Here is a 27912-nt window from a genome sequence, read left to right on the forward strand (position 1 = left end):
GGTGTTTGAATCCCATCTGTGAAAATGATTTATTTAAATATTTTTCTGATATCATCATTATAATACAAACTGCTGCAACGTTCCAGTACAGAAGCTTCACACAGTACCAAATCAAAATAAAATTACAGGTCATAACATTTTTGACAGCTCAACAAACAGACAAGACTGCATCGAGATGAAGCGTAATAAGGAAACAATACATCTATGTGGAGCTGAAACAATGGATATCGGCATCATAAAAAAAGAACATGAAAACTGCTGTGTTGTCGTTTCTGAAACAATATCCATTGATTTGAGTTGCTAAAATGTCATAGTATACAGTAGTATCTTGTTTGGTGGGCTGAGACAATTGTCAGATGTCGCAATTCCCTTAACAAACGACTCTGTCGATCCTTTAAATGATATATCCACTTTGCTTGAGCCTGTACTCTGTTGTGAGTCCATTTCCTGTTGATAAAATCCAGTGAGTTGAAGTACTGTAGGCCTTGCAACAGGTGAGTACTGCCATGGAAAGTGGTCCTCCTTAACAGACTGTCAATAAAGTTGTTTTTAAATTCCATTTCCTGTTATTAGCACTTGAAAATTAATAAATGACAACATTGTTACAAATACAGAACATCACTTGTCTCTGCTTTTAGACATTTGGATTAAAAAAAAAGGTTACATGCTGATTACTTTACAAGTTTTACAGATGTTTTATTTTATTTTTCAAATTTTATACAGGGATTTGATAAACTGAAGGCATTCATTTTACTGTGCACACAAATATGCTTTCCATTTTACCTGATTGGAGAACTTGTATGTGATAAACATTCTACTAGCAGATGTCAAGTTCTCAAAATCATCTTCCTCAAAACTGAACAGTTAGGATTCGTCATAATAGTCATATAATAACTTTTACTCAATGGACTTTAGCCTAATATTGATTTGAGGTTGAGTAGCTTTGCTAGATTAACTGTTCTCATCCCAGCACCACTGGAACATAGCAGATTAAATACTGTATATCGCCCACACATTTTGTACCCTGACAAGACTTGCTGATTACAATATGTCTCTAGCTGGATTCTTCTGTGTTATATGCTCTGTCAGCTAACTCCAACTTCTGTATCAACAGGTTTAGGTTCCTCACTGAGTTCAGCAGCGCTGTGTACAGAAGACTGGAGACTGTTTACGATGGAGACCTTAAGCAAAATCCTGCTTCTTATTGGCCCCTGGAATTTGTATCCATTGCCAATACTTATAATTATTCCATCTCAGTAAGTCCAAAGTGCTGTTATTTTAAATACGATTTGAAGAAATGGACAGATAGTACTTTGTGAATCTGGGCAGATTGTCTGCCTCCTTCTGACACTGTAAAAATATTGGGAATAAATGGGCACAATATGTGAGAAAACTAGGCTACAGTATAAGCAATGTGCAAAGAGATCGATGTTGGTGAACGTCAATAATGTATGGCCATAGCCACTGTCTTTGGTTGCATGATACATTTTACAATGGAGACTCTCTTCAGTCTATGGATACACTCTTCAGCTCAACTGAATGGCAGATCTGAAGCACTGTTGCTGCATCCATTACCAATACCACCTATTCATACAATAGCTATGGTGGGATAATATGTCCAGTGGTCACTGCACTTAACAATGACACTACATAAAATCGGTGCATCCATATAGTGAATGGAAATTATTCCAAGTGGTGAATGTCTATGGAACAATGAAGATAGACATTTAGACAGCTTCTATATCTATTAACAGTTTTGTATAACAGTAGAATCCATGACTTCTGCTAACGGGTTCTGAATCAAGAGGTCAGATTGTCAAAGCAATGTGTTGATGAACATTGAGAAGGGACAAGAGCGAGAACAATTAAAAAACATTTTCTTAATCACAAGACCTATAAACTGTTTCCTCGTCCTTATCTTTGTGTTACAGATAAGAAAGGTGTACTGTAGATACCATTGGGGCATCATTGCACCATCAAATGGCATAAGAACTCTTCTTGGCTAATGTGAGATTCTTTACACAAAGATAATGCCCCTGAGCATTAGGCTAAAGCAGTACCTAGATACTTATTTTCAGTAATGGAGCATATTTGAATATTAGAGCTGTACTCTAAGTGAAGCATTCCATTTCTTAATGGCTTTGTACAATATTAGTGCAGCCCAAATGTCAACGAATGGTCTGCTGGCACGGTCACGTATAAACATTGACATTTTTATGCATCATAACATGTGAACATCAGGAAATTACAAGAGATGGAAAATGATTATATTTATATACCGTACAAAAGTAAAGAATGTGAAAATTAATGAGAACAGATCAATAATAACAAAGTTCAAGAATTGTAGTTGCAGGTTATACATATGCAGATTTTAAAAGAATACAACGTCGAGTTGCCCTAATTTAGCAATCCAACTAGGCCTATACATCATTTTGTTGTATTTTAGTAGTTATTTTGTTTTGGGAGTGGCATGAATACCCTTGCACAATGTAGTTACATGATCAACATAGTGAATGTAAGCTATAAACAGTTCAAGGAGTTTGAAATAAAACAATTATATACTCATATATTACACAAATATAGATCTTTTTTTTTTACTTTGACACAATAAATGTACTGCAGGAAACCCAAATAAAAGTATTTGTGAAAGATATTCCAAGTAGACACTGTCAGTTTCCATTTTGTTTCAATTGTTGGGAACGCTGAAGAAACATTGGCACAACAGGTAATCCCGCCACTGGCCTTTGAGAAGGTGCCTCTTGTGTACAATGGGTAATAAGAATTCATTAGGTGCAGAGTAGTGGTGGGAAAAAAAGGGCCAACTGTGCTGTCTGCTTGGTGGTAATAACAGGCCATACATAGTGATACTGGGAGGAAAAGTAAGTTCTTGAAACTATAGCAAGGTATCCCTCATAAAGCCACAGCCAAGAATCAGGATGGCAAGTCCGTAGCTTGTAGCTATCCTAGTACCTGTGAATGAAGGCATACAGTCAGGACATATACAGTGCTTATCTTCACACAAAATATGTGCACAGTTGTTATCTTTAACATGTACTGCTGCAGAGAAATATACACAAAAGCTATCATGGCACTAGTCTGAAACATTGTATACATTGTGTACATATGGAATGATCTGATTCTGAAATGAAATATGCATATACAGTGGGGAGAACAAGTATTTGATACACTGCCAATTTTTCAGGTTTTCCTACTTACAAAGCATGTAGAGGTCTGTAATTTTTACCATAGGTACACTTCAACTGTGAGAGACGGAATCTAAAACAAAAATCCAGAAAATCACATTGTATGATTTTTAAGTAATTAATTAGCATTTTATTGCATGACATAAGTATTTGATCACAAACCAACCAGTAAGAATTCCGGCTCTCACAGACCTGTTAGTTTTTCTTTAAGAAGCCTTCCTGTTCTCCACTCATTACCTGTATTAACTGCACCTGTTTGAACTCGTTACCTGTATAAAAGACACCTGTCCACACACTCAATCAAACAGACTCCAACCTCTCCACAATGGCCAAGACCAGAGAGCTGTGTAAAGACATCAGGGATAAAATTGTAGACCTGCACAAGGCTGGGATAGGCTACAGGACAATAGGCAAGCAGCTTGGTGAGAAGGCAACAACTGTTGGCGCAATTATTAGAAAATGGAAGAAGTTCAAGATGACGGTCAATCACCCTCGGTCTGGGGCTCCATGCAAGATCTCACCTTGTGGGGCATCAATGATCATGAGGAAGGTGAGGAATCAGCCCAGAACTACACGGCAGGAACTGGTGAATGACCTGAAGAGAGCTGGGACCACAGTCTCAAAGAAAACCATTAGTAACACACTACGCCGTCATGGATTAAAATCCTGCAGTGCACGCAAGGTCCCCCTGCTCAAGCCAGCGCATGTCCAGGCCCGTCTGAAGTTTGCCAATGACCATCTGGATGATCCAGAGGAGGAATGGGAGAAGGTCATGTGGTCTGATGAGACAAAAATGTAGCCTTTTGGTCTAAACTCCACTCGCCGTGTTTGGAGGAAGAAGAAGGATGAGTACAACCCCAAGAACACCATCCCAACCGTGAAGCATGGAGGTGGAAACATCATTCTTTGGGGATGCTTTTCTGCAAAGGGGACAGGACGACTGCACCGTATTGAGGGGAGGATGGATGGGGCCATGTATCGCAAGATCTTGGCCAACAACCTCCTTCCCTCAGTAAGAGCATTGAAGATGGGTCGTGGCTGGGTCTTCCAGCATGACAACAACCCGAAACACACAGCCAGGGCAACTAAGGAGTGGCTCCGTAAGAAGCATCTCAAGGTCCTGGAGTGGCCTAGCCAGTCTCCAGACCTGAACCCAATAGAAAATCTTTGGAGGGAGCTGAAAGTCCGTATTGCCCAGCGACAGCCCCGAAACCTGAAGGATCTGGAGAAGGTCTGTATGGAGGAGTGGGCCAAAATGTGCAAACCTGGTCAAGACCTACAGGAAACATATGATCTCTGTAATTGCAAACAAAGGTTTCTGTACCAAATATTAAGTTCTGCAATAATGTCATGCAATAAAATGCAAATGAATTACTTAAAAATCATACAATGTGATTTTCTGGATTTTTGTTTTAGATTCCGTCTCTCACAGTTGAAGTGTACCTATGATAAAAAATGACAGACCTCTACATGCTTTGTAAGTAGGAAAACCTGCAAAATCGGCAGTGTTTCAAATACTTGTTCTCCCCACTGTATGGCATACGGAAAATGCATGATATATGTTTAGCCTCTAGCCTCCAAATGTGAATAAATCCATTTAAATATATTCAAATAAACCCTCACTACACCAAACACCCACAAAAATTTGGATATAATCTTTACCCTTAAGTACAGGAAGTACAAACTGTCGTTGAACTGGCATGAAAAGGATTTACATGGACAGCTACCAATGCCTAAACTTGTCAAGCTGCTGTCTGTTCTGCAGGTAGTTACGGCTGCATTTTTGAGCAACCCACACTGTCTGACAACTGTGTGATACTGAAAAGCACATTTGGTTCATTTGTTTCTCAGGGACATTGTCCTTGAATTGATAAGATCAAGACCACGGAAAAAAGGCATCGAGGCATTTCTGTCCAAAGGATAATGATGCAGAACTTATAGTACAGTAGGGAGAGATAGGGAGATATTCTGAATGGCAATGCTCTACTGTATATTAACACAAGCTTTTTTTCTGTTTAATCTCCCTGAAACACAGAAACTAAAATAGGATTCAAGATCCAAAAGAATCAAAAGAAACCAGATTCCCTAATGAACTTGTTCTTGTACCTGCCGGGACTGAAAAAGAGGCACCAAAAAAAAGAATGTAATCCTCCGAAACAAAGGCAGCATTCAGGAAATGGAAAATGAAATATTCCCTAAATCATGGTGACATTTACTGGATTTTTCAGTCAAACCAAGCACAGCAATGTTCTAAGAGAATAATTGTCTGGGGACACTTTGGTTCGGCCAAGCTCACTATCTGGAGGAGGAAAAAGATAGATGCCTGTAACCCGCTGTTCCTCCCTGCCAGATTTCATTTGGCCCGGGGTGATCAAGTGAACAGGAGCACCACAGAGGAGCAGCAATCACACTAGGCCAAAACATCCTCTGCATGGAGAATAATGAATCAGCTCGCAGCCTGGGAGGCTGGGCTAGCTTTACATGCTGATGCAGACAGCTCTGATGATTTGCAGTGAATCTCTCAGACCATCCATGAGAGCCCCATCTTACATACTCCCACCCCTGAATATAGCCTAAATGCAATTCTTAGATAAATACTGAAAAAGTAATGTCACAGGAAAAGCTTTTTTTAAACCTATCAATTGCCACAACCAAACTCTTGATTGAATAAATCATTAGGTTACAACATGAGTACTACACTACTAAATACCAAACCAAGTACTGTTGCTGTGAAAGTACTGACTCAAATCGCTTTACATTGCACAGAGTAAAGTCACCTGATCCACCACTAATAGTTTACAGTCTGAGTCTCCAGTTTACTCCATATTTTGTCTAATGGAATACAGATTTGGAATATAGGGTAGAGTGACCTCCCTGCTGAGGGTGGGTGCGTCACCCAGGCATATGCCGCTACCGTAGGGAGAGAGCTGGCCTGGCGCCATCTATCTGCCTACATGATGGAGCTAGCTGTGGGCTACTGAAATAAATGTGATAACACAGTCTGACTTGTCTAGCAAATCCCAGCTGGGATTTAGGGATATCGGAATGTACTGTAGCTAGGTTCGATGTCATACACCCGTATTTCACAAATTCTCCCTGTTCTCAGTGTCGTTCACCACTCAGCCATGCCTGATAGGACAGGGATATCCGTTCTTCTGTGTGTTTGAAGTTGTATGAGCACTTTGGGAAGTTGGTATGAAAGTAGTTATTTTCCCAGAACAGGTTGGTGACTTGACACATAGTTTAAACAAAGTTGAAGGCCTTTTGGTACAGTACATATCACATCTGGGTATTTCAATTCAGTGACCCAAGAGCTTTAAAAAACCAACAGTGCCAAAACCAATATAAGCAAACTATGAGGTAACTAGACCTGACACATTGGTCTTCTCTGCACAGGCACGTAATGCAGATAAACCACCATGCGCTTAATTCCTACTTGACTAACAGTTGCCATCGTTTACAGGTAAGGCAATGTGGAAAATCGTTCTCTCTCACAGGTCTAATTTCATCCAATTGTTTGACAATTGTTGTTCATCGACCCAAAAACCTGCATTTGCAGCAATGTAACTGTCCTCCAGTCATAGCAGTGCTCAGTGAAGGTAAGACCACAGGGGGAGCAATAGAGGAACATTTATCAGTGTCACACACTGCACAGAGCATTCAGCGCCACACAGTTGTCAGCATAATTTGGGGCGCCTCTGCCTCATAATCACAGACTGCAGTCTGGGGGATTATTTCTGCTGTATTTCCACATTCAATTGTAATATTCGCTCTCTACAGTGTCCTTCAGTGTCTTTTTGATTAGGCACATGGGTGAATCGCTTTAAAGTTGAACAAACTGACAAGTGGACAGCTGACTGAAGGCAGACAGACAAGAAACAGGCAGATGGACAGGTAGACAAACAGACAGACTGACATACAGGCAGAATAAAGACAGAAAAAAGATGAGAATAGATAGATGGATTGGCTGATGATTTACCCTACTGAAGAAAAAAAATGTATATGAAAAATCTAACAGCAGAATCTCTGGCGCCGTTATCTCACCTGAACTGTGTTTGACTGTCTTGGCTGATGACGTCTGAGAGCTGGAGGTAGAGCGGACCCTCTGGTCGGCGCTCATGCCGTCTTGTGCTGCTGTGGAGCCTGTCTTGCGGGACTTCTTATCTGCTGTCAGGTGGGACAGGGGGGACGTCTTCTTGACCGGTCTGATGCGGGGCCGGGTGCTGTTCACCTTCAGGTAGGCCTGGACCTTGTACTCCAGCAGCTCTCCATAGTTGGCATTGGTGACTCTGCACTCATACAGGCCCTCGTCACTCTTCCCCACCCGGGAGATCTGCAGTTTGTGGGAGATGTCGTTTCCCTGTACTTTCACCGTCTTTAGGGAGTTAAATAGATGTTCAATTAACGATGCCGGAGCAACCTACATCCCACCCACATGACTGGTGGTTCTGTACAGAGAACCATGTAATGACACAACAGAAACATTCAAATGGTGATGGTTTTATGTGTCCATACTTATTGTGTCCATATTAGGAAATGTGATGTTGCCCTAATATGGACACTGTAAAAACTCTGTACATACAGTAACTTACACTTATTTTAGTCCCTTCGTCATCTGGATCGGGCTCTGGTATCATTTCCATCTAAGAAAACAGAGAAAATAAAAATACACTTAAAAAAGCTGAAGATACGTTTGAAAAGGAGACAGCAATGCATTACAGTACTCCAAGAGTGTGGCACTCTAAAAAATATTAGAAGAGATATATTTTTATAACAGTCATCTTCACAGTCACTGAAGCTAAAATAGTAAAAAAGCCTCTGGCATTCCTTGAGTACGGGCACTCAAAAGTACACTTCGGGTGTAAATGCGGCATCATTCATCGATGGCTATAAATGTTTGATAGCTACATCAATAAACAGTTTATCCCAGATGGAAGGAGCAAAAACATACCAATTCCACGAAAGATCGACTAAAATGAAAGAAAATGAAATCCCATATTTGTCTCCATTCTGTACATTTAGAATCAATGAAAAGCTTTGTGAAAAGAATCAATAAAAATAAAGTGATTTTGATATTCTGTAAAAGGAAGCAGTACGAAAACAGAATGATTATTATACAAATTGACAATTGACAAATGATCCCTCATAAATGACACTGAACAGGCAATAATTGTAAATCTCTCTACAGGCTTATGAAACATAATTAACTGTCTGGAGGCTTTATCCACAACAAACCTTCAAATAAGAGACTCGCAATGAAGTTAAAACACAGAGCCATCAAAAAGTGACCCAGCTTTAGGTTGACGGCAGGTAGCCTAGTGGTTAAGAGCGTTGGGCCAGTAAGCGAAAGGTCGCTGGTTCGAATCCTCAAGCTGACTAGATTAAACATCTATTGATGTGCTCTTGAGCAAGGCACTTAACCTCAATTGCTCTGGATAAGAGTAAACATGTAAAACATGCCCACATTCTTGCTCTGGTGGCAGTATTCTGGCACTATAGCAAACACTCAGCCTAAAGCCAATATCATGGAATGGGCATTGCATTTCAAATGGACTTATGCCTGGGAAAGTGTGCTAACAGCAGAGCCTCTCTTAAACCAGTCCATGAAAAAAACACCTACAGAGGGGATAAAAGCTGTCTGCTCCACGAGAGACTGAAAATAAGGCTGGAAAAGTACAGGAGCTACTTAAGAAAACCGGAACTAGAGTGTTTTCTGTCAAGTATTGTATATAATCACTTCAGAGAAGCCAACACTTACAATATAATACATTCTGCCAACTGTGATTTTACTATTAATAGACAGATTAATAGGGCCACATTCAGTTGCAAAACGTTGTTGAACGTTGCAGATAGAAATACCATGAATAGAACCAACGTTATTCTTTATTCAACATGTCAGATAGGCATGTTTGTTCTACATTTATCTGAATGTTCCAAAATGTTGTGACCTGCTGAACGTGCCCAAGGTTGTTAGCTATAGCTAGCTAATGAGGTGACATAACTGAACAAGAAGTAGCCAAAAGACAGAGGCGTCATGCCCATAGGGGGCACAGGGGCATGTGCCCCATCAGATGTGTCCTGTTAAAAATAATAAAGTTGAAGTTGGCTTTAGCTAGTCCAGATAGGTTCCCAATTTCCCAATGTCATAACTAGCTACCAAGAAGCCATTTCAGGCTATCAAGTTAGAGTAGCTAGCTTGTTTAACTATCTTAGCTGGTATGCCTGCTGGCAAGGTTGTTAGTTTCAAGTTTCAAGTTTTAATGTCACATGCACAAGTACAGTGAATTGCCTTTCTTGCAAAATCAAAAGCCAACAATGCAATAATCAATAACAATGTAATACTAGAAAAAACACACAAGAAATAAGAAGAAATATGAAGAACACAATAAGTAAGTAAGCATACTATATACATGGTGAGTTCCAATACCATATTTACAATGTGCAGGGATACTGGAGTGATGGAGGTAGATACTGTCTGTATAGGGATAAGGTGACTAAGCAACAGGATATAAGATAAACAGAGTAGGATAAAGCAATTTAGACAAGCAAGCAATTACTAAATGTATTGAATAAGACCTAGATTTGAGCAGAGATGCATATTTTGTTTCTTTAAAACAATAACCACCAGTCAGGAGGATACAGGCAGTTCAAGATAGATATGTAGAAATATTTACATATTTTTGACATAGAATTAAGCATAATGATTATGGCTTTAGATTGCAGTAAAAAGCTGTTTCAGGTGTTTGACATTGTTAACAGTTCAGTCCGCAAGTAGCCTAGTTTTAGAATGGCACGCAATATGCTTTATGAATGTAAAATGCGGCCCGCCAATACACGATAGAAAGAAACAAAACATAGCGCCGGTATTATGGGCCAAATCATTGAATGGTAATGGCTAGAATCAAGCCGTTTTCTCTGAGGAGAAGAGGGAGACTTGGCTAGTATGTTGGCTACAGAACCTGGCTAAGAAATTCAGTAGGGAAAGTGTGAGGGTTGAGCGAGACTACAAATAAATAAAAAAATCTATACTCAAGGGAGCGAAAAACATAGCTAGACTGTTGTTTTACTATTAAACTTAATTCTGCTATTGTTTTCAATTTCATAAAGCAGTTTCTTAACCAGGCAAAGGGTGGTGACTGGTTAGCTATGGGGAAGCAAGAGAGTCGCCTGCGCGATGTGTATGATCAGAGGCGGAACCGGAGTGGAGCCTGTCTACCCACACTCATCGCTTGCTCCCACGTAGCACACCAGCTAATGTAGGCTAGGCTGTGTGTGCCGGGTGTGGTGCATCCTTCCCACTGCTGCACAGAACTACGCTACGCATCTGTACTGCTAATATTAAATGTGCTCATCACTGAAAAGCGCTCAATCTCTCCAAAAACTATTGTCCAGTCCACTTAGTAGTCCGATTTTAGTCACAGAGATAATTTCGTCTCGTCTCGTTTTAGTGAACTGAAATGAAAAATAATGTTAGTTTAGTTCTAGTTTTTTCTGGGCCTATTTAGTCAGTTATAGTCTCATCAATTGCCACTGAAAAATAGGTTATTGACAAATATTTTAGTCACCATTTTTGTTGACGAAATCAAGACTGTGGTGATGTGAAGATAATTGGTGGGGCTTCAGCATGGATTTCACCAAAGTCATCTATCTCAATTTTCTTTACAAACTGACACCTGATTAAACAATAGACTCCATATAAGTCACCTGGGGTAGATCATCTTCTTAAAAGAAAGACATCCATTCACATCTGCCTATCTGGTTTCCCTCTGTATTCAGACATCATGTATTTCTTAAAGTGGACATATAATGTTAAATACTCTGACATTCATCTACCCTTCAATGGCCAAAGACTAGGTCCAGCAGAAAGAGATTGGAGTATGCCTCGCCTGTCTCTCCAATTCAGTTCTGGATCACAGCTTTATGGGGTGCTTTATCTCAATTGGGTCTGGTGAATTTACAGTGGCTTTGCAAACCATAGAAATGCTGGGCATTTAACTGTGGAACTCCATTAGTCATTTAGCCTTGTACAAACAAATGCAATTTACTTAATTGTGAAATAATGAATTTCCGATATTATTTCAGAATCCAGACAGTGGGGAGAACAAGTATTTGATACACTGCCGGTTTTGCAGGTTTTCCTACTTACAAAGCATGTAGAGGTCTGTAATTTTTATCATAGGTACACTTCAACTGTGAGAGACAGAATCTAAAACAAAATCCAGAAAATCACATTTTATGATTTTTAAGTAATTAATTTGCATTTTATTGCATGACATAAGTATTTGATCACCTACCAACCAGTAAGAATTCCAGCTCTCACAGACCTGTTAGTTTTTCTTTAAGAAGCCCTCCTGTTCTCCACTCATTACCTGTATTAACTGCACCTGTTTGAACTCGTTACCTGTATAAAAGACACCTGTCCACACACTCAATCAAACAGACTCCAACCTCTCCACAATGGCCAAGACCAGAGAGCTGTGTAAGGACATCAGGGATAAAATTGTAGACCTGCACAAGGCTGGGATGGGCTACAGGACAATAGGCAAGCAGCTTGGTGAGAAGGCAACAACTGTTGGCGCAATTATTAGAAAATGGAAGAAGTTCAAGATGACGGTCAATCATCCTCGGTCTGGGGCTCCATGCAAGATCTCACCTCGTGGGGCATCAATGATCATGAGGAAGGTGAGGGATCAGCCCAGTACTACATGGCAGGACCTGGTCAATGACCTGAAGAGAGCTGGGACCACAGTCTCAAAGAAAACCATTAGTAACACACTATGCCGTCATGGATTAAAATCCTGCAGTGCACGCAAGGTCCCCCTGCTCAAGCCAGCGCATGTCCAGGCCCGTCTGAAGTTTGCCAATGACCATCTGGATGATCTAGAGGAGGAATGGGAGAAGGTCATGTGGTCTGATGAGACAAAAATAGAGCTTTTTGGTCTAAACGCCACTCGCCGTGTTTGGAGGAAGAAGAAGGATGAGTACAACCCCAAGAACACCATCCCAACCGTGAAGCATGGAGGTGGAAACATCATTCTTTGGGGATGCTTTTCTGCAAAGGGGACAGGACGACTGCACCGTATTGAGGGGAGGATGGATGGGGCCATGTATCGCAAGATCTTGGCCAACAACCTCCTTCCCTCAGTAAGAGCATTGAAGATGGGTCGTGGCTGGGTCTTCCAGCATGACAACGACCGAAACACACAGCCAGGGCAACTAAGGAGTGGCTCCGTGAAGAAGCATCTCAAGGTCCTGGAGTGGCCTAGCCAGTCTCCAGACCTGAACCCAATAGAAAATCTTTGGAGGGAGCTGAAAGTCCGTATTGCCCAGCGACAGCCCCCGAAACCTGAAGGATCTGGAGAAGGTCTGTATGGAGGAGTGGGCCAAAATCCCTGCTGCAGTGTGTGCAAACCTGGTCAAGACCTACAGGAAACGTATGATCTCTGTAATTGCAAACAAAGGTTTATGTACCAAATATTAAGTTCTGCTTTTCTGATGTATCAAATACTTATGTCATGCAATAAAATGCTAATTAATTACTTAAAAATCATATAATGTGATTTATACACAGCTCTCTGGTCTTGGCCATTGTGGAGAGGTTGGAGTCTGTTTGATTGAGTGTGTGGACAGGTGTCTTTTATACAGGCAACGAGTTCAAACAGGTGCAGTTAATACAGGTAATGAGTGGAGAACAGGAGGGCTTCTTAAAGAAAAACTAACAGGTCTGTGAGAGCCGGAATTCTTACTGGTTGGTAGGTGATCAAATACTTATGTCATGCAATAAAATGCAAATTAATTACTTAAAAATCATACAATGTGATTTTCTGGATTTTTTTATTCCGTCTCTCACAGTTGAAGTGTACCTATGAAAAAAATTACAGACCTCTACATGCTTTGTAAGTATGAAAACCTGCAAAATTGGCAGTGTATCAAATACTTGTTCTCCCCACTGTATCATCAAGTGTAATAGACATTTATAGGCCACTTGCAGACTGCCGTTGTGTGTCATCAAACATTTAACTGTCATGGAAATGTGCTGATTTCATAATGAGAGAAATCTAAACAAATGTACATAAGCGTAAGCCTATCTGTAGCTTGAGTGGAACTGAACAGCTTGGTTTTTCAAATGGGAAATAGACTTGTAGTCTTAGAATGCCCATTTCCATCAATAATGTTACCCTTTTGTCTGCAAATGTGTTCTGTTTAATTTACAAGTGTTCTTTAGATTGACTGAACGTCTTTCGACAGTGATGCAAAAGTTTAAAGTGACAATAAGAAACAAAAGCACCATTGTTTTCCCATTTATGTTTCATTTTCGACGCCTGGCTGCCTTCTGAGCTCGACACACTCTCAGCAGTTTGGTCTCTCAATTTCAATCTCTTGTCTCTTTATTACAAAAACCCAACACTGTGACACACTGCTATTTCTCATGCAAACTGAAATTGACTTCTTGTAAAATGAGTCCCGCAATTACTATGCAAAAAGCAAGGGGCCGCTCAGGTCCCTGCAACCAAAGGGTATTATTTACGTTGAAATACAGTATAGACCTACTGCACTTCCACCCATCATTACGATTGTCTGGCATATTTCATTATTGCTGTTATGATCCTTATGTTATTGTCTATAGGCCTCCGTGTTACATTTATTCAGAGGCAGCCTTGATTTAAAAACAAATCAGGTCATAAGATCAGCTGCAACAACGTGTTGAAACGTGTCTGTATGTCCTTTATTCTTTTAAATGTCTGATGTATGTATGTTGTCCTTTTGTATATAATGTTTTCATGTTTTTATGTTCACCTGCCTTGGGACTACGGATGTAACTGAGCTGTTAGCTAAATCTGGTGCAACGCATCACTTCTCACTTTTGATATGTTTTTGTTGTACATTGTACATTAATAAATAAATAAGCAACTAGACTCGCTCTCTCATCCTTCAACTTGGATGTAGATTAACTTTCGGTAACACTTGAGTCTTTAATTGGTGGAACTGCCACGTTGGTTTGGGATATTACAACAACAACGTAGTTACTACAAACAACTAACACTGTTTTTTTCCCCCCTCGGACATCATTGCACTCGCGATAGCAGAATGTGTACAGCATTTTCTTTTACCACACTTAAGTCCCATTCACATTACATCTAAGCAGTCCATTGCGTTGCGCCTGATGTCATTAATTTAAAAAGGGACCGTCCACAACGGAGTGGTATCGCAGCGCCCCCTTGCGGTTGAAGGCTCAGTTGCGAAACAGATGCTGCATATTTTGAATTTTTCCTAATTTTAAGTAATCTTTAGTGCAGCCAGAGTCTGTCAATAGAACAGGAAGTTACCGAACCACAGAGCAAGAAAAAAAAGATGTCGTTTTCGGCAATGGCTTTATGGGATAGCTTGTAAACAATTACCCATTCCAATAAGTGAGTACTATTTTAGTAGCCTAATGTTAAATAATACACATTGGCTGTTAAGCCAATTATATTATGACTGTTGCCTCCTGTTATATTTTATTGTGATGGTAATGACGTTTGTTTTTTATGATAATTACTAGGTGGAGGTTGCTAGCCACAGTATCTTCAACCTAGCCTAGATTTTAGCTATCTAGCTAGCTAGCTGCTCTGTAAATAGCTTGACTTGAGGAAAGTTGAGGAAAAAGTAACTAAACAAAACATGTTTTATTATCACCTGAAACATATTTATCTTGTCTTAAATGACAAGGCAATGTTTTTCAATCTCCCAAAATAAATGCCATTTTCTGATAATTTCTGACGAGATACTACGCTCCTCCATCTTGTATTGTGAAACCCTATGCTCTCCGTCCAGTAGCGGGGCTAGATGAAATATGTCACGATGTGTACGGGGGATTACTGTGCTCCTCTCCTCCATTTCTCCTCCATTACATCAACAAAACAAAGACGATAACAAATGCGCTGGGTTGAAAATGGTGCTGTTTCCCCAAATGCAGATTCGATCTTTAAAACCTTTTACTGCAGTGGGCTAAATCAGGGTCACATAGAGTGTTTCTTGGTAGTCTTAAACAAATCTACTTTAAGACAAAAGTATACACATAACACACATGGTTATGGGCTTAAATAAAATAAGACACCTGTACCATGTTAAATATACAGTAGAGTTGAAATGTATTCAATTTTGAGTTTGCATCCCACTATTATATTTTATATACATCACAGCACACTGAAATATAACAAAACCGTTTGACATAGAAACACCAGATTTTTGGCGTTTTTTTTTAAATAATGACAATGTTTAATAACATTCCACCCATAAGGCCACTAGAGGGCAATGTGGTGATTTGACTACAGCCAACAGTCAAGGGTTTATTATCAGCTATTTTGAGTCAGTTGAAAAATTGTCACTAAGAAAGGCATACCATGACTGAAGTAAGCTTGCAAGTAAGCATTTCACTGTACCGTTTACACCTGCTGTATCATGTGCACGTGACGAATAAACTTTTATTTCATTTGATTCAAAAAGTAGAAGCCCTGTGCACAGCAATGTGTTTTCTTTAAGTTGCTGGTTAGGAACAACTTAGAGTCCAAAACACATGTAAAAAAACACACACTTGGAAAGACAACGGTCAATCTTCATTCATTGTCTGAGGCTGTCCTAATATGGGCACTTTCAAGTATAGCCATTTTTGTATGTGTTTTGGGATCTACAAGTGAACTTTCCTTACAAAATCTCTGAACATTTCAACAAGTCCTTCGTGATAACATCAAGTGCCCGATAATAACGCTTGAATGTGTTAAGTTGGAGTACATAAAACACCATGCAGCCTTGTACATGCTCGCTAATTACAAACCTCACTGACTCTTGAGTAGGAGCTCAAGACGTTATGGCCCAAGATCTGTTGTTAATGTTAATTATAGTCACTAAAATCATGTTCCTGAGTTCTTCTCACATGGAAAGAGCAGTAAAGGCTCCACTGCAATTGGTCAAGTGTCAGGTGCTGCAATGGTAATTACATGTACAATAGGTACACTGCAGTATCTCCCAATACGACAGAGAGTGTAGGACTCAGCTTCAGTCATCTAAACAGCCCTCCAAGTGTGCAAAGGTGTTCAAAATAGCTAATATTTTAAATAGACGGGATAAAACGAGTTTGGAACACTCATTGGTGTAAAGTACTTAAGTAAAATTCTTTAGAGTACTACTTAAGTAGTTTTTTGGGGTATCTGTACTTTACTTTACTATTTATATTTTTGACAACTTTTACTTTTACTCCACTCTTACTCTTTACATTTTGAATGCTTAGCAGGACAGGAAAATTGTCCAATTCACACACTTATCAAGAGAACATCCCTGGTCATCCCTACGGCCTCTGATCAGGCAGACTCACTAAACACAAATGCTTCGTTTATAAATTATGTCTGAGTGTTGAAGTGTGCCCCTGGCTATCCGTACATTTTTAAAACAAGGAAATTGTGCCGCCTGGTTTGCTTCATTTAAGGAATTTGAAATTATTTATACTTTTACTTTTACTTTTGATAGTTAAGTATATTGAAAATCAAATACTTTTAGACTTTTACTCAAATCATATTTTACTGGGTGACTTTCATTTTTACTTGAGTCATTTTCTTTTAAGGTATCTTTACTTTTACTCAAGTATGACAATTGGGTACTTTTTCCCACCACTGGGAATACTGTACATGTAGCTCATGATTGCATTGCATATATTTTTGTGCTTTTTGCATTAAATCTGCATAATTTATCATCACCTTCTCACAGGAATTGTAAAAAGAGAGACTTTGAGATAAATCACTCTGCAAATAGTGTAAAGTAATAATGTCTGCATTTCAGTGGTGTTTAGAAGGCATACAATTAAATGAACATTAAAAAATTAAAAAGCTGAGTCTTGTGGAGGAAACAATAATCCTACTCAGCCCTTGAGATGCTCCCAGTGTAGAAACAGGACACAAGATTAAGTTTCAAGAAATATGTTATAGGAAAGCATTGGCTTTTCAGAATTGACAGAGGCTGTGTGTTATGACTCACAGTGGAGAAAAAGACAGGAGATGAAACTGAGCCTTTGGGAGCTCAAACATACATAGTTCAAGGAAGAACAACATCTTACAAAATAAGTTATAGACTACCTCCAGATTACTATGGAGAGATGTTGAAGGAAGACTGCTGGTACAATTTCTATATAGATTTCTTCACTGGCATTGATGTTGTAAATAAGTCTGGGCAAGAAGTGGCTACGTATGGAAACACCCTTAGTATTTTTTATTACAAGAAAAGTTTAAAAATACATTATTCACATTCATGTTGAATAATCACTGTAATTATGAAGCTAACTGTAATATGCACAGTCTAATAACACTGTAAGCTATTATCCAATTTGATGAAAGTTAATTGGCACATCAATCAACCATTAAAAAACATCTTGAGGTATTTAAGTCAAAATCATTGACGGATTACAGATCTTGAGAGAGCATAATATCCACAGCTTTTTGTTACTGGTCTATTCTTAACTTGTTCAGTTGTGTACATCATACAATGTGATGGGTAGTACAGTAGCATAACAATCCACTTACACACGACCTGTTCATTGACCAATCAAAGTATTTTGCAAAGTATCAGTAGAAACTGAGCAAAAGTAATATTTTTGTGGCATTGGCACATATGAAATTCCTCAAATGCAATAATACCTGAATACCTCAAATCAATATTAGTTTACACTTGCTTAAGGGTTTAAAAGTAAAGCCATTTTCCTTGCACTTGGCATACCAAGGGAAGGTACTGTATGTACTCCATTATTGAAAAGCTATGCTTCACTGGATGCTTAGATTCTAAATGCAACAGACCCCTTTTAGGCAACAGAAAGTTGAGAGAGAGAGAGAGAGAGAGAGAGAGAGAGAGAGAGAGAGAGAGAGAGAGAGAGAGAGAGAGAGAGAGAGAGAGAGAGAGATAGAATATGAGTGCCCCTCCTCATTTTGCAGGGAATCCATTCATGCTTTGAAGTTGATACAGTAGGCCTCATATGATGCAATATATAAATGGGCATTACATACCACTAAAAACAAAACAAAAAATACAATAACAGTGAGACTGCAATGCAGACTCAGCTTAGGTTAAATGTTGCCCCAAAAATACCAGAAACTTAACAATGATGAGAAACAAGTAATCCAATATAATAAAAGTGCACTAACTACTAAAGTATAGTACCTGGACTGATAACAGTCATTTTGATTAATCATTATCAAACTCCCTTTGTGGGGATTGATACAATCATACTGAATGGAATCAAATTAAAGCGATTCCAGCTGGAAACAAATACACACATTTCCCTCAACGATGCCAATAACACATACTGTATCATAACACTTCCACTGTTTTGTTTTATGTAAAGCCAACCTAACAGTGGGATATATCCACATATAGAATGTGTTTACATGCGTTACACAACCACATGATATAACCTGTCACCATAGCTCAACATGAGGGTGTTGAGGCACCACAGTTTCAGTAAGAGTAGTAACACAACACTCCTGGTAGCTAGCAGGCGCGCATGGGTGATTAATACCTCTCGCCCTCAAATAGATATCTGTTCTGCTCCAAGATTGACACATTGATTGAAATGACTTATTTCACTCACCGAAAATGGTTTCGCTCTTCTCCCACCTGAGAGCAAGGAATCCCAAGATTATTTCTCCAAAGTAGCTAAGAAAACGCGAACTGTGTACAGATACAGCATTGGTTTCTGAGTACACTGTAAAAATAGATGTTGATTCAGCGTACAATTGTAAGGCAACCAGCTGTAATACGTTTGTGAGTTTGCTCAACAAAAAAGTTGTTGAGCAAACTCACAACCAAAAGTTTGTGTGTGGAAAATGTTGTTGAGCAAACTCATAATCGTATTGCAGCTGGTTGCCTTACAATTGTACGTTGATTACAGTGTATGTCTGTGGAGCAAAGAAAAACACTACAGCTTTCCAAGGCTGATAAAAATTGTGACACAGAATAAACTTTCACTTTCTGCTTTTTCTGCAGAATGTGTCCTTTGCCTTTTTCTCTGTCAGACTTAAAATGTGTGTCACAAAAAGAGGCGGCGTACCCTTGAAATGCTTAATATCCAAAGGGTATCTTCTTGGTCGTAGAAGTGGAAATTTAGATAATCCGTCAGTAAATAAACCTACGCTGGGAGTCCTAATTAGGGGCTTAATTCCAAACTCTTGTTGCTCACTCTTCTCCAAAGGCATTATGGGAAATTGTTAAGCAAGAGGGTCATAACGGCTAACTGCTCTTTCGTTCAGGTGGTTTCTGACTACGTTTACCATCGTAGACTGGTTGGCAGCGTGGTTACAGGTGCATAGCAGCACAGTACAGTCTGGTGTGAGTCAGTCAAGGTGGAGGGACTTTGGCGTGTCAGAGGGGATGTGAGTTGAGCTATGACCTTTGTAACCCTCCAGTCCAAGCCCAGCTAAGTGGCTATACTCTTGGACGTTTCCTGTTAATCACAAAGGACACAATGATCCAGTCAATAATGGCTGTTATTTTCAGCTTTTGCCTTGTGTCCTGTCCGTTTAGAGTTATGGCTATACAGGCGTGACTCATATACAATAACAAGGCACAGACAATTCTCTTTTTCATTTAACAAAGTATATCATGTCAGGAAATGGGCGTTTGCTCAGACAATCGAGGGCACAACTGATACGAGGATTATTGGCAGCGACAACATATGAGTACATATCTCGATGTGATCAGTGCCATAACTGTTCTGCACGACCATACATTACTGTGATATCCCCCAAACCACTATCCAGTGGAAGCCATAAGCAATTAAAGACGGAATCAATGCCCTGAATCAAAACAGTGTGACAGCTCCATTATCCCAGAATATAGGAGCCTCTCTCTCTTTTCTTTGCTCCCCCGTCTTCCTCTCCCTCTCTTTCTCTCTCTCCCTCCCTCCCTCTGGGTTCATTTGAAGCTGATAGGGGGGTGAGACTGACAGAGAGAGAGCGAGAGAGATCTGGGAGTGTTGCAGAGGGAGGCTAGCACAGCGGCATGGTCAATGTCATCCCACACATCAAGGGGATTGGCCACGTTTAATCTAATCAGCCACTTTTATGTGCGGACACTCATCTATTTGACACTCGCAACAGACGTCCATGAGATTCATCCACGAAAGCTCCACAATGGGCTCTTAATGTACCCTATTACAGTAGGGGAGCAGTCAGGTCGATAACACTGGACCACAGTGGGTCACACCTTGAAGTGGAGATGCCACTACACTACAGTCTCTTAATAGGGAGACCTGCTGGGCCCGTATTCATGAAGCATCTCAGAGTAGGAGTGCTGATCTAGAATCAGGTCCCCCCTGTCCATGTAATCAGACTCATTATGATCTAAAAGGCCAAACTGATCCTAGATCAGAACTCTGAGGAGCCTTTACCCCTACTTAACTCTTCACTCCAGCCTCAGACCAAACCTTATTAACGTTCCTTTAGATCTTCTAGACAGGCCCATGATGAATACCTTCCCCAATAATGTCAGTAGAATAATGGGCTAATCCATTATGATTTTCCACTCGGCATGAAGTAACAAATACATTTAGGTAATGTGCCAACAACACTTTCCTCAAGTGGATATGAGGAAACAGTTGTAATATAGTGCACAGTGTGTAATCTACATAATTCAATTAAATATGATTCTTAGAAGTGCTCCACAAGACTTTAAATATATTACACCAGAAATGTTTGTATGTCCTAACTTAGTTTGGTGTGTGTTTAATGCATAAGTTATTAGGTATAATGTATGGTTAACAATGTTGTGGTCTATCCATACATATAATGTCATTAGTACAATAACAAGAAAAAGTTAGAAAGACCAGCAGTTTAAAATGTGACAAAACTCAAGTGTTTGCCCTTGGGGATAGAACATATCCAAATGTTTTTGTCCTATTGCAGGAGACTTCTGTATATTAATAATATATCCATATTAAAGTATTAAAGAACATACATATCATATCAGAAGAATCTTCAAGTACGATACTTGCTTTAATATTGGTCTATGCAGTGGACAAAAACACATCTCCTCGCTTCTCAACAATCAACAGCACCTTTGTCTGGTGCTGTTGAAAATATATGAGCTGATTCTCATTGTGATGCTGGTGCACTGCAGTTCTGGATCCTATATAACTTTCACACCACCATCTCTGCCTTCTCCCTGTAATCCTTCCCTGGAACCGAGCATCCTGGGCCTCCAATCATCCAAGTCCATGTTTAATTTCCTGTCCTTCCGTGATACATATAAGCCCTTTCCTCCCTGTGCTTTCTATCACTGCAAACAATCTGGATCTGGGTAGAAATATCACTCAAGTGTTGCTGCTGTTTTTAACGGGCATAGGGGTCACAAGCAGAATGCCACATACTGCAGGGTTTCTGTCTTTGTCAGAGAAAACATATCTGGAACTCTAAAGAAATAGGTTTTTGTGTTGTCCTTGAACTATGTTTGTTCTAGTGACGCTTACCATGTTGTGACACTTGTCATATCAGCTCCAACTACTCCTACCTTGACTCAACAACATCAGTCAGTCACCAATGAGTGCACACACACACACAAACACAGCATGCATACGTGAATACACCTGCAGCCGATCTTGCACCTTCCTTTAGTCTCCCATTGACTTGGTGGACGAGATCAAATGCTAGTAATTCTCTAATTGTGAGTCCAACGTCTGGACTGGTTCTGTTTTGATCCAGCAAATTGAACTGGAGGATGCTGCTGGCAGTGCATGCCAGACAAATCCTCTTCTCGAGCTTATGTTTAGTCAGAGGTACCTCATGCCTGGAGAATTGTCTTTCTCCTTTCTGACCAAATATGGTCATAAAGCCAGGAGACATCCCACTCTGTGCTGCTCTGCAAGCCTGTTAGTCATATTCCTTCTTACAATTCACTTCTGTTTGGTGTCTTTTGACAAAGAAATTATTTGGACACTGGTCAGGGTCATGCAGCCATTGGACATTGCACTCAATATTGCACTCAATAACCCTACCCACTGATATCACCACTGACTTCCTGCAGGGAATTCTCTGAAGGATGTTGAAGAGAAGATTGCTGTTATATCCTCTAACTTGCCCAGTGGTTCTGATCCATCTCCTGCGTGAATTTCCCCTCCAGGTGGTCAAACTAATCTGGCCTAACACATGGCAGTTTTACACCGGACACATCCTCACACTCTTTGACTGTCTGTCACACTAGTTAGTTACAGTGGCCACCTCAGTGGCCCCCAAGGCCCTCCCGAGGGGCCCCTAGTGAAAGCTGAACATTTGTAATGTTGACAAAAAGCACTGAGAGACAATTATTACAGTACAAGATTTGTAGCAAAGTATTTGAACGGGATGTCCCTTCGTTAGTGCTGGTCCTTGTCATAATGATTTAAAACAAGCTTTTGTTCTTAAAGCTTGCAGAGAAAGGAGATTACTCCGGAGATTCTCCATGCCACATTTGTGTTTCAGGTAGCTAGTATCATCCAAGCATAGAAGTGAAGAATGACATACCATGCAACAAAAATGAGAAAACTTGTAAAGCAAAACAGCACCCGTATTATTAAACATATTTAACAAAGGAATTAGTCAAAATGATTCAATTACAATCATCAATTAACTGGCACAGAAGAACCTTGTGTTGGTTCAGCTGCTGCTGTCAGTGACAATGGATATGATACAGCAGATGGGATGCATACAGATGGCTCTGTTCAAATTACTATTAGCTTTCTAACACCCATTGGGCCAACACTAGCCATGAGGATAAGTATCTAATGGAAATCTGTGTTGAAAGCCATTTGGTAATGTATGCCTCTGTTTTGACTCATCTTCTAGAGGCCATTTTGCTATGATGACCTGCAATGGCCCCCCATCATTGTCTGATTGGTCCAATAAGTATAATACTCAGCCAAACCCATCAAATTGCGTGTGCCGTTTGTTATTTCCCAGGAGCTTTTGCATCCTTATTGTCTCACATATTCTGTATGTTTTTTTCTCACCCATCTCTTTATCACCCTTCCCTTCAAATGAATTGACTCCAACTAAAGTCACTCATGGCCCAATAATTGAGTCATTCCAAATGAAAAATCAGTAATGTTATTGGCACACTGTAATAAAGGCTCTCCATTATGGTGAAGTAGCAGGGAAAAAGACAAATGGATGGTAAGCACGACCTAATCTACTGTACTACCTGTTCCCCACCACCCACATCTTGATCATGTGATCCTGAAAACCTTCCTTCCATCCATTAAAGTGGTGTGTCTGTCTCTTAATGAGACTGGGGTCGATGGGAGCCTGTGCATTGTATTGACTCTGAATGTTATTATCTTGGCCAGACAGGGTACAAGGCTCTTGGGGCAGTAGTAGAGAGGGCCGGTGAAGGAGATAGTAGCCTAAGGTCCAGAGGCTGGAGTACAGTTATGGATTTTATGCTTCCGTCTGAAACAGGAAATATGTGCTCACATTAAACATTGCAATGCTCTAAACGTATTCTCTCAGTATCATGCCATTCCAAAATGATTCATATTACAATTCTTGGAATACAAAGACCTGCTATAACTTGATCCAAGCCTGATGTTCTGTGAAGTAGAAACATATGAGGAGGGGAGACACAGGGATTGAACCTTGGTCTTCAGTGGGGAGGCATATGTGCTTGCAGCCAGGTGTGTTACCACAAGACCACAGGCTTTGCACCACACTGCCTCTTTAACAGAGAAGAAAAGAGAGACTTATCTTATCTCGTTGCAAGAGGCTGTGGCACACAATGGCAATCAATGGTTTTAGGCTTTTTCAACGACCTAGGAAGACACGACTGTTACCTTGAAAGGAAATTCAATTTTCGTTTGCTTATAGCTACCCTTAATCCCACACCAAATAGAATTACCGGCGAACAGGATTGTAAAGATTTACTCCATAAATTGATTTGATAGCAAACAGTGGACCTGTGGATTAACCGGATAGCGAAAGATCCAGACTTGAGGAGAGATGAATCCCCTCTTCAACATGAGAGTAGCGGGATAGACCACCATCTTAGTCCAGTCAAGCAGAGAGCTCCGAGCACCATCAACCACTGCACATGATAGTGTAATTGGGACTATAGCTCACAGACAGCTAAAGAACGGACATTGTGATGCCACTTTGAAATACTGGATGTGCCCACCCATAAAGTGTGTTTCAATTGTTATGTGTTTGTCCTAAACTGGACCCTGTAGTCTATCTGTGCATGTCTGTTTGACTTCAAATCCTATTCCACATTCACCCATTTTCTCTCAGCTCTACTGTTTTCTGCAGCATCTTTTTATGGTTCTCCTTACGACTCCTCAGCCTGTTTTTGTCAAAACCCATTCCTCGCAGGAGAAAACCACTGCTTGTCATTTCAAACAGATGCCATGAAAATAATTGGATCATATGAGCTACAATGCCGTGGTGTGCGTCAATAGCTCCTTCAGCCGACATCTAAGAGTGATGAACCAAATGGATCAAAGCCTTGGCAATGCGGGCATGATGGGTGACAACAAAGGAGCAGTAATAACTGTTTTAAAGCCATGTGGATATCCAAGAACAGGCCGCTCTCTATGCATTGTGGTTTCACTGCAAGGAAGACCAGCATTTATCAAAGGAAACATTCCCCTGTTTGATGTCAGTGATGACAAACTGCCAAACTCATCTAAAATGTACCAGCCATCTGAACAGAGGAGCATAATAAGAATCAGACACAAAGTAACTGATCATTATTCACAAGGAGAAGCTGTCATACATATCTATCCAATGTAGCAATACATTACAAATGCCAGTCGAGTAGGGTCTCAGACAGTACACTGTTCAGGCTAACTGTATAATATTATAATGAGGCAATTTGCAAGAATGTGTCAGTGAAGCTTTTTGTTGACTCTGAGGGTCACTTAACTCTGGTAGCATGGCCTTATACATACTCCAGATGACATATCCAAGTCACTTAAATTAGCCCTGGGTTCCTGGGGAAACGTACATGTTGACTTGATGTTAAATACACTTGGTAAAGACAGGCTGAGATGATACAGACCAGTATTATTTTACCACTGCATGTTATGGCAATCTGTTATCCAAGGTTATTACAATAAGTGTTATAGGATACTATAGGGATGTAAAAAGGGAATAAAAATAACAAATCAGTTCCAAGTCAAATACAGTTAGACAGAATCACAGATAATAAATTTCATGTAGGCTATGGGAACTATGCTCTTCTTGGTAATGATAAGCCAATCATGCTAGAATTCACGGAGCTGTCTGTGCCTAATGGGCTTCTGCGAAACTGCGCAACTATGCAGACGTGATTGCAATGTGAAGGGGCAAGACATGTCATATTGTGAAGAAAGTCCAAAACATCGAAACATGTATTTGAAGCAAGTGAAGTCCATACGTACTTCTTTGTCATCATCGTCCTCCTCGCTGTTGCTCAGTTCTTCTGGCGCTCTAATGAACCACCACTGAATCTCCAAGTAAACTGATGCGGTTCCACTCTGGAAGGCGCACGCCATTTCAATATTTTGACCTTCTTTTACTGTTAGATTGGAGGGGATATCCGTAAACTTTCCTGAAAGAGAGAGAAACAGTCAGTATAATTGATGTGCATCCATGGTCATGGGCTATTGAATTGGAGGCCTTTCTCTCCACAACTATAGCCTATTTCTAACAAACTTATGATATGAAAACGTTTAAAAAATGTGTCATCGTGTATGGCATACATGTGTCTTATTCTTTCAACAAATGGCAGTAGAATTAAAGTGTAGGTTAATCGTTATAGTGAACGAAATCCTCGGAAATGGCTAGGCTCCACTATGCGTCTAAAAATGTCACTGCGATGGTTATCACATCTTGATAATAAAGGGATGCCTCATAACATATAAAATACCCTTCTCAAACATTGACATATGAGAAAAAAAGCGATTAAACATTAACAGATATTTGCCAGATTCACTCTCCAATAACTATAATTCAAATTCATGCGCATAGTGTAATGAAAATAAGACCAGTAACGTTATAGTATATAGCCTATAGTGCATATCTGTTGAATACATATTAAGTGTTGACAAATGTTACACTGGTTTAATCCATGAAAACACTCTCACTCATCACAATAACTCTCACTGTAGCCTACAGTTTTCCCCTGCAAGACTCACTGCGCTTAAAAAGTATTTGTAAGGGATACAGACTATCTTTACGGAGACAGTGGCAATGCCGAGGCAGACGTGCAAATGTGTCAGATTTCGTTTGATGAGATCCAAATGTTGACAGAAACCACTGAGGGACAGATCAAGAATCTCACTGGTATGTCAACACAGTAACTGTCAATGGTGCTCTCTGCTTTCCAACCCTGTTTCTGCATATCCGTTACTTTAAATGCATGTCGCGCTCAGTGTCTCTACAAAGTTATACAAAGACATTAACTACAAGAAAATACTAAATCATACCTAGATTACATTTTATAAGCAATCAACAGTTGCGTTTTGGTCACTTAGGCAACGTTAGGTGAATGCTAGGTAGGCTACTTTTTCTGCATTTATTTTATAGCCAAGCATAATGGATGTTGCATTCGTTACTTATTTCATTCGCAATAACCATTATTTCATGTCTGCACTCTGCAGCTTTAATGCTGAAGTTATACGCACTGTTAAAATGAATCAAACGCGACCTATAGGTTGTTTTTACCTAGAACAAGCCCAGAGAGGTTAGAATTTATATTTCTTTTTAAATGACGAAATGTCTCAGTTTACCTTCAAAGGAGAATCCAAATTGGATACATAAACTGGACAGGAAAACAAATCCAATAGAATCATGAGAGGTCCACATCATTCCAAAGGGATAATGTCACATCAGCCGAGGAAAAAACGATCTTCCAAAACTGCTCAGCAAATTAAACTGTTGCCATACGGATATGCTTGGATACAAAATGCCGAATATGTAGCATGCTGGAACTATAGCAAGGCTCTTGAAGTTCTTTATGTGCGCTGCCACGGGATTTGCGGAGAGAAACTGAAGACTGCGCGCTCTGCACAAGGTGTTGTGAAGTATGTAAAATAATAGCCTCTGTTCCCAGCTCTCCTTACGTGGCTGTTGATGCAACGTCAGTGTCCAGCTCCCCTATCGCGTGCTGATTGCGTGCCTGGTGCTCTAGCGACAAATAGATTTACACTCATCGGATACGTTTGGAAGTCTACACACCTCTTTACATCTCTGTAATCCCCGTTTTTCACATTCCTTTCAAATGATTGAAAAGTATTATCAAGTATAGCAGAAGGAGTGACGATTTTTAAACCCAGTGATAATTTTAGCATTTATGACCAGATTTGTGTGAGGAAAATATAGCTCCTCACTTTTCTCAGCAACCAAAAAAATGCCAAATCATTGAAGAGACTGAGTGGGCTGTCACTCAAAGCAATATCATAACGGTATCTGATTCTGAAGTGGTATGCGGCATGAAGCGTTTACGTATGGAGTGTGGGTGTGTCCATCTCACGTTTAATAGCTACTGTATGCAGTCAGAGGACACTCAAGCAGGCATAGATCAGACCCACTGGTACAGAGGCTATAAAACAATATTGTAGCCATTGAGGGTCAACAGCTCAGACAGGGCTTGAACCAGCAACCCTGCATGTACCTGTCAAGCACAAACGACTACTTCCTATGCCATTAAGACCCTGACCTCTTGCCAGAGGCTATAGTTCTCTTAC

At 40.1% G+C, this 27912-nt stretch overlaps 1 protein-coding gene across 1 annotated transcript; it reads right to left on the reverse strand.

Annotated features, from left to right (window-relative positions):
• LOC121569126 (V-set and transmembrane domain-containing protein 2A) lies at positions 1-27610 on the reverse strand. The gene is made up of 5 exons (XM_041879787.1): positions 26956-27610; positions 25606-25775; positions 7796-7846; positions 7248-7578; positions 1-2970 (listed from the first exon to the last, which is right to left on the reverse strand). The coding sequence occupies exons 1-5, from the start codon at positions 27032-27034 to the stop codon at positions 2894-2896; spliced, it is 708 nt and encodes a 235-aa protein (XP_041735721.1). The 5' UTR covers positions 27035-27610; the 3' UTR covers positions 1-2893.
• Positions 27611-27912: the final 302 nt, after the last annotated feature.

The sequence above is a fragment of the Coregonus clupeaformis genome, unplaced genomic scaffold, assembly GCF_020615455.1.
Source record: "Coregonus clupeaformis isolate EN_2021a unplaced genomic scaffold, ASM2061545v1 scaf0509, whole genome shotgun sequence".
NCBI classification, from domain to species: domain Eukaryota; kingdom Metazoa; phylum Chordata; class Actinopteri; order Salmoniformes; family Salmonidae; genus Coregonus; species Coregonus clupeaformis.